This window comes from Crotalus tigris, unplaced genomic scaffold, assembly GCF_016545835.1.
Source record: "Crotalus tigris isolate CLP2741 ecotype Arizona unplaced genomic scaffold, ASM1654583v1 scf7180000024425.453735, whole genome shotgun sequence".
NCBI lineage: Eukaryota > Metazoa > Chordata > Lepidosauria > Squamata > Viperidae > Crotalus > Crotalus tigris.
Window position 1 is genome coordinate 88,862 of NW_024100592.1, and position 14,787 is coordinate 103,648.

The following is a 14,787-nucleotide window of genomic DNA, read 5'->3' on the forward strand; positions in this document are numbered from 1 at the left end:
TTTACAGTGGTACTAGCATGCACAGCTGATGGTGCCAAACTGAGACCAGTGATTATTTTTAAAAGAAAAACAATGCTGAAACTCAATTTCCCTGTTGGTTGTTTTGTACATGTGAATGAAAAAGGCTGGATGATGAAGAAGGGGTAAAGCTACAGCTTGATAATGTATGGAGCAGGCGACCAGGTGGACTTATTCAAAAACATAGTCTACTGGTGTGGGATATGTTCAGGGCTCATTTAACTCCCAGCACCAAGCAAAGGCTTGCAAGACTAAACACAGATGCGGCAGTTATTCCTGCAGGATTGACATCGTTAGTACAGCCACTGGATGTGTGCCTAAACAAGCCATTTAAAGATCGCATTCAAGAACAGTGGAATGAATGGATGGTTAGCGGTGAAAAGTCATTCACAAAAGGAGGAAACATGCATGCTCCACAGTTGGATGTTTTGTGCAAGTTTGTCATAAAAGCCTGGAATGATATTGATGCAGAAACAATAATCAAGTCTTTCAAGAAGTGTGGCATATCAAATTCATTAGATGGTATGGAGGACGACTACTTGTGGCAAGATGAAGAGAAAGCCGAAGCTGAGACCACGCCATCTGATACAGAATTCGATCCATATGATGACTGCCTTACAAATGTATCACAAAATGTCATTGATATTTTTCTGATATCAGATGACGAACAGGATGATTTTGAAGGCTTTTAAAGGGAAAGTGTCACGCCAGCAAAACCTGTAAAAATAGCTTGCAGTTATGATGGGCGTTGCTGACTCACCAGGGACTTGCCCGGCACTTGCTCTCTCTATTGTTTGTTATCTTCTTCCTATCATCATCAGTTCCAGTTTGGTTGATAGCTTAGAAAACAAACAGCATGGCAGCTCCCATGGGTTTATTGTCTTATCCTTCCTTTCAGCTTTAGAGTGAATTAGGAATAGTTTAATCCACTTGCACTGTTTTATGTTTACATGTTTGATGACAAACAGCCTTATGTTTATAAGTGACAATTTTCCTGCTAAGTACCTGCATGTCATAAGCATTTGAATTAAAATTACCATATTGAAATCAAATCTGATGTTTTTTAATTTTTTATTTGGTGCGCATTGGAAGAGGGGTAATCTTATACAGCGAGTATAGCCCAAACTCTATATTTTAACTGGAAAAGTTGGGGGTCCTCTTATACACCCAGTTGTCTTATATGCCGGAATATACGGTAATAACAAGAAAAAAGTCAAGGAAACTGTAGGTCCACTAAAGAGAGAAGATGGCAAGGAAATAACAGGCAACAGAGAGAAAGCAGAGCTGCTTAACTCATTCTTTGCATTAGTCTTTAAACAAAAAGAAATTACAGCCCAATATACCAAAAAAACCACTGCAAAAGACAAACTAGAAACAAAAATTAAAATAAGCAAGAAACTTTGACGAACATAAATCACCAGGACCCAACATATTACATCCCAGAGTTCTGAAGGCTCTGGCAGATGTTATTTCAGAACCATTGCATCATATCTTTCATAAATCCTGGAGCACAGGGGAAGTACCTAAGGATTGGAAAAGGGCTGATGTGGTTCCCATCTTCAAGAAAGGGGAAAAAACGGACCCAGGAAACTACAGACCAATCAGTTTAACATCAATACCTGGGAAGATCCTAGAAAAGGTTATCAAAAAACAGATCTGCGAACAACTAGAAGCAAACAAAGTTATAACTAGTAGCCAGCACAGGTTTGTTAAAAACAGATCATGCAAAATCAATCTCATTTCATTCTTTGATAAAGTGACTAAACCAGTAGACCAGAGGAATGCTGTGGACATAGTGTAGTTATATTTCAGTAAGGCATTTGATAAAGTAGACTACTCCTTGGTAAGCTAAAAAAAGGTGGAATAAACAATATCACCACTAGATGGATCTACAGCTGGCTGGCAAACCGTATTTAATGAGTAGTCCTCAGTGGCATTACATCCACATGGAGATAAGTAAGCAGTCAGGTACCACAAGATTCTGTCTTAGGCCCAGTACTCTTCAATTTCTTCATAAATGACTTTGATGAGGGAATAGAAGGGGAACTCATTAAAGTTGCAAATTTGCAAATTTTGCAAGCACTAGCGACACTAAGCTAGCAGGAATAGCCAAAACCCCAGAAGACAAACTCAGGATCTAAAAAGATCTGGACAAACTTCAACAGTGGTCCCTAGCCAACAAAATGAGTTTCAATGTGAAGAAAAGCAAATTTTTACATTTAGTCAAGAAAAATCAAAGGTACTAGTACAGATTAGGTGAGACCTGGTTCAAAAACAGTAACTCTGAGAGGGATCTTGGAATCCTAGTGGACAATCACTTTTCTATGAGCCAGAAATGTGCAGTAGCAGCCAAAAAAACTAATACAATCCTGGGTTGTATAAACAGAGGCATAGAATCAAGATCATGCAAAGTATTAGTACCATTTTATAAAATCCCAGTAAGACCACACCTGGAATATTGCAACTAATTTTGGTCACCATATTACAAACAAAATGTTGAGAGTTTGGAAAAAATCATAGAAGAGCAATTAAGACGATTAAAGGCCTGGAGACTAAAACATATGAAGAATGGCTGCAGAACTTGAGTATGGCTAGTCTAGAAAAAAGAAGAAATAGGGGAGACATGATAGCAATATTCCAGTATTTGAGGGGCTGCCACAAAGAAGAGGGGGCCACATTATTTTCCAAAGGTAGGATAAGAAACAATGGTTGGAAACTGATCAAAGAGAGAAGCAACCCGGAATTAAGAAGAAATTTCCTGACAGTGAGGACAATTAACCAGCGGAACAACATGCCTTCAGAAATCACTTGTCTGAGATGGTATAGGTTCTCCTGCTTGAGCAGGGGGCTGGATTAGAAGACCTCCAAGGTCTATTCTATTCTATTCTATTCTATTCTATTCTATTCTATTCTATTCTATTCTATTCATCTTAAACTGCTTCACTTAAAAGCTATATGTAGTGGCCAGGAATAATTTACACATACATCCTAATTGTGAATTGACAGAAGGAATAAACTTACCTTCTAAACCAAAGTAAGCATTTTTTATTTATTAATAAAGTTTTATAGTCTCAGATCTCACAAAAAGCAACTCTGGGTAGCCTATAAACAATTAAACACAAAGTGCTTCCTAAACATACTTTCCTTTTGAGATAGTTTATAGTGGTACATATTTACTGATTATGTACTGTATTCACTGCCATATATAAGTAATCCTCAGCTTACAACCACAATTCAGTCCAAAATTTATGTTGCTAAGTCAGACATTTGTTAAGTGAGTTTTGCCCTTTTACAACTTTTCCTGCAACAGTTGTTAAATGAATCACTGCAGTTGTTAAGTTAGTGACATGATTGATAAGCAAATCTGACTTCCCCACTGACTTTGCTTGTCAGAAGATCACAAAAGGTAATCACATGATCCCAAGACACTTCAATTATCATAAACATGAATCAGTTGTCAAGCTTCTGAATTTTGATCATGTTGATTATGAGGATGCTGTAATGGTTGTAAGTGTGAAAAACAGTTGTCACTTTTTTCAATGCCATTGTAACTTCAAACAATCACTAAATGAACTGTTGTAAATCAAGGACTACCTGTGTAAATTATGGTAAAATATAGATGTAAGCTTAACATGAGAAAACAATTAGTACAAGGAATGTTAAGGAACCATATCAAGTCCATCTTTCTTACTATGATTTTAATTTTAGCAAATTTTAAGTTCTGTTTGGATTTTTAAAAAAATATTAGCTGCCTTGGGAACTAATTTGAATAGAAAAGCACATAATATATATAACATACAGCAGAATATTTATGTAGCAGTCCTAGTTTTAAGAATAATTTTGAATGTACTGCTTGCTTAGCCTAGTTCATGCAAACCTTTCTTTTTTTCAAAATATAATCCTTCAATATTTCTTGATTGGCTATGGGGAGATTGCATAGATTGGGCACAGGCATGCGGGCATTTATTCATTGTGGGGAAAAGGCTATATGGATGAGCCTTCTAAGACTCAATGCATATCATACCCATAAGTTCTTTTTCTCTCTTTTAAAACTGACATATGACATTAATTTGTTTTTACATTTAACCTGACCTTAAAAAAAAATCTGCTGTATGGTTTTTTTTTGGGGGGGGGGGGGAAATATAGGAAGAATGTAGCAAGCAAGACCAAGTATTCTGGGAGAAGGGTCCTTTATGCTATATATACAGATGCTAATTACACTTATAGAAATGTGGCATAAATATATGCTTTTGGGGGAGGGAGGGTTGTAACATCTTGACAGAAAGCATCAAGAATACATTGAAAGAGAAAAAGATTAAAATTCATATCGTCTCCTACCAGGTATGATTTTGATTGCACCTCATCCCAGGCAAAAATTGCTACCTTAAGCAATTTTTGACTGGTGGTACTTAAATATCTTATGTCTTCCTAAGCACATTTTTCTGTTAAGTATGAAACACTGCACAGCCTAAGTTATTGTTAAGTTTTACTAAAAATATACTTGCTTTAACTTAATATTTTTTAAAAAGTAACTTGGTCAGGTGGAATTGCAAATGGACATTTATAAATGGACAAATGGCTCATATATGGACATTTCCTCTTTGAATATGAATTGCACAACTCTGATTATACAGTAATGTAACTTCTTAAAGAAACATAATTTTAGAAGTTCTGTTTAATAAATTACGGTATCAAAATTCATTACACTATTGATATTCCACGCTATGTCCAAATCACACTTATTTACCTAGTTGGGAACGTGGCCGAGCCATGTGCCTTCAGCTGAAATCACAGGAAGACAGGTGTTTTGCAAGAAGCAGGAAGAGGCACCAAGCAGAAATGAAAGAAGAAATGCACTATGCTAATAAACAGCTGATCATGGTAAGCAGAAATGAAAAAAGAATGCTAATAAACACTTTTACAAAATATTAATTTATTTAGTTCTGAAAATCCTCCTAGATACCCTTTGACAGGAGAGAGAGAGAGAGAGAGAGAGAGAGAGAGAGAGAGAGAGAGAGAGAGAGAGAGAGAGACCTATTTTCTGAAGGCATAAATTGATGATGTTAGCTTTTAAACACTTCCGTCCTGTTGAAAATGTAGCCTCTGGACACGTTTTCCTGCTATGGTTGGAAAAAAATTTTCTTTTCTCATGTTGTCTCATGTGTTCTTTTAGGTTTAGGCCTGAAATGCTTTTCTTTCTTATAAGCTAACTTCAACAGTTCATTCACTATTTTTCAGAGGAAAGAATACCTAAAATGGGTAAAAGTTACCTCAATATCTAAAAGCTTCTAAGTTCACATGTTTTTTTTTTATTTAAGTAGCACAGTGACTTAGCTTTGTCTGGTATTTAATAAGATGCTGGTTTAAAAATATTATCTAGGTAACTCTTTTGTCTCAAATTACTGGAGAAATGATGAAGTAGCAAAATCCTATAATTAAAAAAACAAATAAAAAACTAACGTCTTTTTGTTAGCTAGGAAAAACTAATTAGCTAAAGAAAAGAAAAATTCTTCACCATATTACCACACACATACACACACCTCTGCTGGAGTTTGGGCTAGTGATTTCTTACATATTTAGTAAAGCGCTTAGGCACTGATGATGAAGAGAGGGCCTTATATTAATTATGATGGGCACATGACATGGATTTTGTAATGTGTTAACTAACATAGCTGCTTTGTATTTTAATTTGATGTATTTCGTGTATTTTGAAATTATGTTCAGTCTCATTACAGACTGGAATGTAGAAAAAACTTTTATTCTATTGCTGTACATTCCTAAACTGAAAAGATAAGCTACAGAAGGATGGCTGGAGACTACCTCGTGATCAGAAAAAGTTTCTTAGTGTCAACTGGCATCTGGTTTCTAACTTCAAATGAACTTTGTAGTTGATTTACTGTGCAAAAGAGAGTTATGTCAACATTACAATGAACTGTACTGAAGCTATTTTCACTTTTTGGTTGCCACAACCTAAGAAAGAAAGAGGGAGGGGGTAGTTCTGAATTAGTCAAAACAATTTCATGTATGGCAGGGATGTCAAGCTCAATTTCATTGAGGGCCGCATCAGCATTGCGGTTGCCCTCGGGAGGTGGCGGGGGGCCTACTGGGTGGGTGTGGACAGAGTGGGTGTGGCCTATTAGGTGGGCATGGCCAGCTCTACATCATTCACATCAAGGGTGCCTGTGGGGGCCTGGGCAGGAGTGGAACAGATCTGAGGGTCTCTGACAGAAGGGGGTGGGATTGGGGCAAGTGCCAAGGCATGGTCCACTGGAGGAACCTCACTGCCTGCTGAAACCCCTCCGCTGGAGCCCATCAAGCTGGATATATGAAGTAGGCAAGGGCCATTTGCTGGTCACTTCCAGGCGATGGTGCATTTCTTCATTCTTCACAAGGGTGACACCTCCCAGCATGCACCCAGGGGGCATGGCCGACACGGCAGGGGTTGGTTCCTTGTTGTTTCCAGTCAGCCTTGTGGAGCTAAGACTGAATGCGTTTCAGCATAGATAGCCACTACAAAATTGTACATTGGCTCCCAGCCGGCCTGGGCCAGGGCCAAGGCAGTGGGGGCCGTTCCCTCACTGTTTTCAGGATGGCTTCGCAGACCACATGAAACCACTTTGCGAGCCGCATCTGGTCCCCGGGCCTTGTATTTGACATATCTGATGTATGGGAACCAAGGTCATTACTGACAGCATTTTGGTGGGCTGGGCAGCTGGGAGGAGTGCCCGCATTTCCTACTAATTGGTGAATGTGATTTATGACATCTAATTGGAGTGGGAATTGCAACTTGTAAGTTTGTAACCAAGGAGAGAGGATTTTAGTCTTGGGTTCACCTTTGTATGTGCCATTATTTTGTAGCCAAATAAAAATGTTCTTTGAGGAAGAATTCCTTGCCTTGAAGTTCTTTTAATTGGTCTCATCTATCAGAACCATGACAGGTTATTTTTCTCTTGTCCAATCATTCCTCTTGCATTTTCTTTGTTGTGTTAGCTATAAAAAGGAATGTAAGATGGGTCTCGGGGATCTTCCTTTTCATTGGGAGATCCCACTTTATCAGGGTATCCTAATAAACTGCTTTTAAATGATCCTCTGACTTGTTGCTGATTGGGAAGATAAACTGAGGCAGAACCTAGGGCCAGATTTTAGCTATCAATTGGCAAAAAAGAACTGGCTGATGAAATGAAAAAGGATTTCTCATTTAAAATGATTGTTTTCTACACTTCCATTTTGAAGATAGAGACAGACAGACAGACATATAGAGAGACAGATACACAGAGATAGAGATGATAGAGATAGAGAGAGATATAAAATTCCCTTCTCACCCTTATGGGTGGCCTGTTCTTTCTCAATTTTGGGTTCTATGCGGGTCCTATACCAGAGGCCTGGGAGTTTGAGGGTTCTGTACAGGATCTTAACTGTTTCTAGGACTGTGTTCTTCTGTACTGAGAGCTCTGATGTTGTTTCTGGGATCTGTTGGAATCACCCTCCTACCTTAAGTGTCACAGCCATGAGTTCTCCTACCACTACTGGGTAGGTCTTAACTTTCCATATCTTTTCCAGTTCAGGACCTGACACTTCTCCAGTTTTTCATACTTTTTCCTGATGTTGCTGTCACTTGACATTGCTACATTTATTACCACCACTGACTTCTAGACTTCGTCTACTACCACAATGTCCAGTTGATTAGCCAGTATCTGCCTGTCTGGAAATTCCACAGGATCTTAGCCCTATTATTTTCCAAACTTTCTAGCTCTCCAGTCTAGACATAGGAAGGTCTAGCCTATATTTTATGCACAATGCCAGTACTTGGTTGTATAGTTCAGTGTATGCTGTTCCTGCCAGCATCTTACACCCTGCCACTATGTGTTGGACTCTCTCTGAAATCTCTCTTCATAGTCTGCACCTTGGGTCCTGTCTAGTGTGGTAGACTCCTTCTATGGATTTGGTGTTTAGTGCCTGTTCTTGTGCTGCTAGGATTTAGTGCCTCAGTGCTGTTGTTCACTCCAGCCCTTTCCACCCACAGGGCCTTATTGTGTCATGGCACTTCCTCTGCTTAATCTTTCTCCTATAGATATTGCTGCCTCAGAAATTCTATCAACAGCTCATCATTGGCTATGATCTTACTGAAGTATTCCTGGATGCTTTGGGTTTCATCCACAACAGTGGCATTGACACTCAACATAGCCCAACTGCTCTCTTTCTGTCTAGTGTAAAGTCTCTGGGTATTGGACTTGAGGTGAAAACCTCTATATCTTGTGAGCTATCATATACCCTTGACCAAAGATTGGTATACTCCTATCTGGGATGGTCATCCTTTTCCACTGAGCACACAGCTTCAGGAGGGATGCACATAAGGGAGAAAGAGGAACCCACTTGGCCAGCCAGATTAATCAAATCAACCCTAACAGATGTCACAGCCAGATTACCCCCACTTCCATACATTGTGAGGAGTTTCCAGCTCTTCTCATTGGCAGCTTCCATGTCCTTCTTTGGGCAGCTTATTATATTGGCAGAGTATCTGATGATTGGTAGAGCATACATATTAAAGGCATGGATCTTGTTATTCCCATTGAGATGGCTCTTCAGGACCTTCTAATCCTTTGGTGGTACTTAGATGTTGCTGTATTTCTTGCTTCCTCCTCATGATTCCCATGTGACTGTGGGTAACAAGGCATTTGAATCTGGCCCATTTGTCTGCTATGTGACTCACTAGTAATTCCACCCATCAGTCTTATTTTCTCTCTCTTGATTACCAACTGGCTATATGTGTCTATTCCAAATAACATCATCAAACTGATATATCATTCATTCTTTCCATACAACTTGATGTCTTCCACATGGAGGAAGTAGCTGATGGTAGTTTCACTTTAGAAATTGCATTCATATTTAGTTTTTGTGATTATCTGGCTGAGGGGGCTCAAGCCTATGTAGAACAGTAGCAGAGACAGTGCATTACCTTGGTATTGGCATTACTTATGTGAGCTGTGTTGAGTTGACTTCTAAGTTTGTCTTCCACTGTCCCATTGAGTTCTTGAGGAAGGTTCTTAATGTCATCTTGTATAGTGTCAGGCATTCACAGATACATGTCTGTGGCATTACTTGTAGGCTTTCCTGTTGACAGTCTAGGTTGTGCTCAGACTAGTCTATCTAGACCAGGGGTATCAAACTCGCCACATCATGTGACGTGTCATGATGTATCATGCCTTTTTTCCCTTTGCCAGAGTTGGGGTGGGCGCGGCTTTTGTGTGATGCATCCGGACTGCAGGCCGGCAGTTTGATACCCCTGACTGTTCTGTCTATAAGCAAGTGCTGTTTTTAGCCTCTAGTGTTGTTCCAGTGTCTTTCTGAGTTGGGCTCATGTACAGTGGTGACTATAATACCTGACTAAGACTTTCTATGTTTTGGGAGGTAGATTATTGGCTGGTAATTGGCAGTGGTGTTCTCTTCTGCGGGTCTTTCAAGATCAGCAATGTCTTCCCTTGGGTTAGCTGGTATACATACACATACATTGAACAAATACAAATTTTGTTCATAAATTATCTATCTATCTATCTATCTATCTATCTATCTATCTATCTATCTATCTATCTATCTATGTAGGTCTTTGGTTGTTCGGGTTTTCTCCCGCGTAAAATTGGAAGTGTCTTGGCGACGTTTCGACGAAGTCCCATTCGTCATCTTCAGGCTGGTGTTTTCAGCTTCGTGCTTCGAGCAGCAAGCACGAAGCTGAAAACACCAGCCTGAAGATGACGAATGGGACTTCGTCAAAACGTCGCCAAGACACTTCCAATTTTACGTGGGAGAAAACCCGAACAACCAAAGACCTACATACAAACACCCGCGAAAACCTCAGAAAACAACTATCTATCTATCTATCTATCTATCTATCTATCTATCTATCTATCTATCTATCTATCTATCCTCTATCTGCTTTATTTGCTTCCTCAATTATCAAGCTACTTTAGGTTGTTTACAAACTATGATTAAAACAATAATAAAAATTATAGAAATAACATAATTATTGAATACCTAGGAATATTATGCTGTACTCTAAAATCTGTATAAATAGCCAAGTTTTCCTATAGTTATGATGATATGGAACCTTTAAATCTCTGAAGCATATTCTGCTGTAGAGGTGTGATGTCTACATTCCCTAAAATGGCAATATTTTAGAATTGGAATTGGATTGCATCAGTTCTACCAGCTCTTACAAGTCAAGCAGAAATTATAGGAGAAAAATGGTTCTAAATGTAACCAAGTTCTAATCCAAGTAGGACTTTATAGGAGAGCTATGACATTTAATTGTATCCGGAATCCTTATGGCAATCAGTGATGGAACAGAGATATTTTGAGGGCACTAATAAGTGTTTGCATGGTGGTATTTTGGACCAGTTTAGTTTCTGGTAGCCTTCAAGAACTCCATGCAAAGAAAATTCAGTAACCGAAGTGGGAGGTCACTGAGAGAAGAATGATCATGAGAAGGATTTTCCAGTCCAGTGAAGAATATACTTGACACATAAGATTTGTGCAATGACTGTTATGACAGCTGTTTTCTGCATGTTAAGAAAAAGTGCCAACCAGAAGAATCCTCAAATTACATACAAATTTTAATTGGAAAAGTGCAATTCTACTGAGAACTAAAGATAGAAAATCCATATGTCTAGAAGAATGGGGTGGACTATTATTTATTTCTGCTTAGACACCTTTTGGAGCTAGATACAAATATAATCAAACTTTCTTATAAGTTGAACTTGTTACGATTGTCATAAGCAGTGCTTTTTTGTAAAAAAAAAAAAAGAAAGAAAAAGAAAAGGTGCTGGAACTCACACGTCATACAATCCTGGAACCTACCCTACAAGGTTCCATCCAAAAAAAGTGCCGGAACTCTGTTCTGGGCATTCTGTGACAAAAAAAAAAAAGCCCTGGTCATAAGAAGCACAAAAATGATGAGATAATAGGAGAAAAGAATAGTGGAGAATCAATGATTTAACAGTTTGACTGTAGAATTAGTAACAAGGGATGAATTGTTAATAATGTCTTTTTTTACAGCTTCGACGAGCAGCTTTAAAACATCTCTTAACTACTGAACACCTGCAATACCAGCTGGAATTTAACCATTTGGGAATGTCATTCTATGCTGAACGGCTCTGAAAATCTCAAACATATGTAACAGTTTGGGCTATAATAAGTAGGGTAGGTATTTTTATACAATACTCTGTATCTAGAAAGAGTGTTTTCTTCAATATCAATTAAATATTTAAATTTATAAAGAGAAAGAGAATATTTTTCTTTCTTTTGACAGATGGTAAAATTGCACATTTGTCTTCGGCTGAATTATATAGAGAAATGGAAGACCAACTTAATGTAGACTAAAACAAAATAAGTTGCAAAATGAGGAATAATCCAAGAAATTAGGCAGTAGAAGAAGAAAGTGAAGTGAAAGAAAATGTAAGAATATGTTTAATTTTCCCAGTGAAGTAAATAAATTACAGAAATGTTTAAATTTAGTTGAATTTTCTCTTGGGTGAGGATGATACTGAAAAAAAGTCAGCATCTATACATAAATGTTTGGAGCATGTACAAAAGCTGATGAACAATCTAAATATATATTTAAGCCAGTATTTAAGCCAGTTTAATTAAATATATGTACATTTTGTTCTTTAGTTTAAATGTTTCAGAAAAGCTTGTATATAATAATTATATAAATAGCATAAAGTCTTTCATTTTTTATAATATTTTATTAATTTTCCAATTTTACATTTGAATATTTAAAAAGCAACATGGTGACTAGGTTAATCAATAGCTCAATAACAAAATCATAGTGCAAATCTCAGGTTACAACATTAAATATTTTTTCTCTTTTTCCCTGAACAATTACTGTCTCATATTCAGGTTAGTAGATTTCTGATTATATCAACTCAATAAGAACATCATTATTACATTTATCAATAAATTTTTAGCTTATACATATCTTAATTATATTCAATTTTCATAAACAATCCATATCCGTTATTGATTTTTACTCAATTTTTAATTTCTTATCATTATTCCAATTTAACCTTTGATATTTTTAATTTTCAGACTTTGGGTAACCAAAATTTCCCTTATCTCACTTCATAACAAACTATAATATTCAAAATACACATTTTATCTATTTGAATAACAATATCATTTTTAATAAATCAAAACCATTATATATATATATATATATATATTGCCTGGGTTAATCAATAAATCAAACATATTCATAATAATTAATTTTCTTTTCCCTTTTATGTCTAATTTTTAAATATTAAACCGATAAAATCCTTATTTTCAATGGTTTCCAAATATTTTTAATCTATAACCAAAATTCCTCTAGTTGAGACTCTCCCTTTAACCCACTCTTTGGCAATATAAAATCCCCTCTAATGAGTCAAAATCCCAGTTTTTTCAACTTTATTCTAGCTTTCTTCCTTTGCCAACTAGGCTTTCATATCAATGCCTTTAAATCATCAAATAGATTTCCCTCTATTCTTATATATGTTATTTGAATTAAAGGACACCATTTGATTGCCAGTTTTCTGGAAGGACTCACTACTAGACCATTTGTGTTCACTAAATTTTTTCCCTGTTATTCCAGTTCCCCATGTTTGCTCTAATATATTTGTCTTCAATTCAGTCTGTTCTACTTCTTTCTCAAATTTCTTCTGATTTATATAGAAAGTCATTTCCATTTTCAATGTTGTCACTTCCTTTTCTGGATTTCAATCAGCTGTATTTGTTGGTCAATTGAGTCCTCTGTCTTAATATTGGTTGTCCTGCTTCTTCTGTTATCTTCTGCATTGTTGGTTCTTTGGTTGAGTCAAAATTTGGCTTTGTGCATCTAGGCTGGCATCTTGATCTTTTATTTTAGATCTTATTTTATCACATGCTAAAAGAATGGTTTCATGTATTGCTTTCAATATAGAAAGAATCTTTTCCTGGTCATCCATCTCTTTCACTTATTTGTAAATAGTCTTTCTAGTAAAAGTTATTTGTTAAGCAAAAGTCAGTAAAGGTTTACATTCACAGTTCAAGTAGACTAATTTTGCTACCCATCTGTTCTCTTTCAGTTAAGTTTTTTAAAGATAGTACCAAGGTCAGGAAAGTCTTATCTAAAGTCTGGGCTTTGAGCCAAGTTTCTTTTTAGGAAATAACAAATTGCAATACCAAGCTTCACCATAAGATGTCACTGATGCCATTTAGAGTTTTTTAAGTCCCAAATTTTTCTAATTCTTTTTCCAATTTTATTTCTTTTTTGTAAATAAAAACAAAAGTCTCCAATAGAAATAGGAAAATATTTGGTCCCCAAGTTTCAGGAACATATAAATCCAATTAGATTAAAATTTTTCTTTTTAATGCTTTGATTCTCCTGGGTAGCCACACGCCACTATTCTTAGACGGTGGGATAGAAATTCCCTTCCTTCTCTCCTTACAGGGGGAAGATACTTCGTACAACCTTTACAGGAAAGGAAGATACTTGGGGTAAAGAGAAGATCACATCTCACTCAGTTTCATCTGCATTGATTTCAGAGTGTTTGATAGTAGATTTGACTTTGGCTGTCTGCAGCCTAATGACAAGCCATATTTCTATGGCCGGTCTTTTCTCTGCCAGTTTGGAGGGCTGCCCCAGATCAAGAGGAAGGGCTGCAGCCCTCCCACGATCAAGCGGGGATCCCCCCTTGCTCATTGCCCCTACCGAGAAACTTTCGACTGTTTCCAGGGTCCCCCAGTGAAGGAAAATCAGATGTGGAAGGCGGAGTCACCTTCCAAGTGTCCGCAGAGGCCATGTTGGCAAACTGGAAGTCATAAAGTCTTTCATTTTTGATGTCCATAAGAAGAAATCTATTGACTTATGTGAAAGGATACTTGATATTCAATAAACAATCCTTTGCCATAGCTTTGTTTATTGTTCCGCACAAATTTAAATATTCATTCATTCAATCAATCTTTATTATGATAAGCACAAAAAATTAAACATTAAAATAAAGCAAAACAGAACTGAAGTGAACTGAACAAGGTATAGTAATATATTACGATTGATAGTGAAATCAAGGTCAAGGTTCATAAATCTAAATATAATTTCCTATTCTTAGTTTCAAGCATATTTTCAAAAATAACTAAAATAGTCCTTATTTAAAGTTATCCTACATAGACACCCTGTGATACCTTGACTAAAAATCAATCAGGCCTCTTATAACTTGGCCAAAATGTAAATCTTCTTGGTCAGTAACAAAAATTATTATCACCTTAGGCGGACAGAACGAAGAATGAAAAGTTTATCTGCCATCATGATAAGTGATTTGCAAATATACAGTCTACTCTTGCGATTGATAATATAAACCTGAAAAATAACTTGAAATAGAGAACAAATTTTTTTACATATATACTCCATCAAGGGGAAGGAATGGGCTGAGGCAATGACAGGAAGCAAGTTGACTTCACAGGGAATTTAGAAAAAAAATGGTTAGTAAATATGGCCTAAACAACCTCAGATTGCTGAAGGGACCAAGGTTCCTCAATAATCCAAGACACTAAGAAGAAAAAGATGCAATGCTGATTATGTCTATTTAGTGCAAATTTATAGAGGAAGTGAAGGATCTGAAAATACAAGACCTTCATGGTTGTGCCAGCCATGAGACATTGTCAGCTAAATCCCAACAAACAGGAGGGGAAAGGAGACCAATTTATAGGACCAAACCCAAAGCATAAACTCCAACACAGCAAATCAGACAAAATGATGAGAAG

The 14,787-nt window shown here is 36.9% G+C and overlaps 2 protein-coding genes across 7 annotated transcripts in view; one reads left to right on the plus strand and one right to left on the minus strand.

Annotated features, from left to right (window-relative positions):
* The window catches only part of LOC120302150 (contactin-associated protein-like 2), a 246,397-nt gene that overhangs the window by 15,073 nt on the left and 216,537 nt on the right, over nucleotides 1-14,787 (minus strand). The window lies entirely within an intron of this gene.
* CUNH1orf189 (chromosome unknown C1orf189 homolog) overlaps nucleotides 1-14,787 on the plus strand; it is a 152,405-nt gene that overhangs the window by 5,432 nt on the left and 132,186 nt on the right. For 2 of the 6 annotated variants that reach the window (XM_039330147.1, XM_039330148.1), the window contains exons 3-4: nucleotides 4,770-4,899; nucleotides 11,068-11,211. In XM_039330147.1, coding sequence (XP_039186081.1) covers nucleotides 4,770-4,899; nucleotides 11,068-11,169 — 232 coding nt within the window. In that variant the 3' untranslated portion in view covers nucleotides 11,170-11,211. Of the gene's footprint in view, nucleotides 1-4,769; nucleotides 4,900-11,067; nucleotides 11,522-13,477; nucleotides 13,908-14,787 lie in introns of those variants that run through there. The other 4 variants (XR_005555090.1, XM_039330145.1, XM_039330144.1 and 1 more) reach the window with 4 other exon arrangements.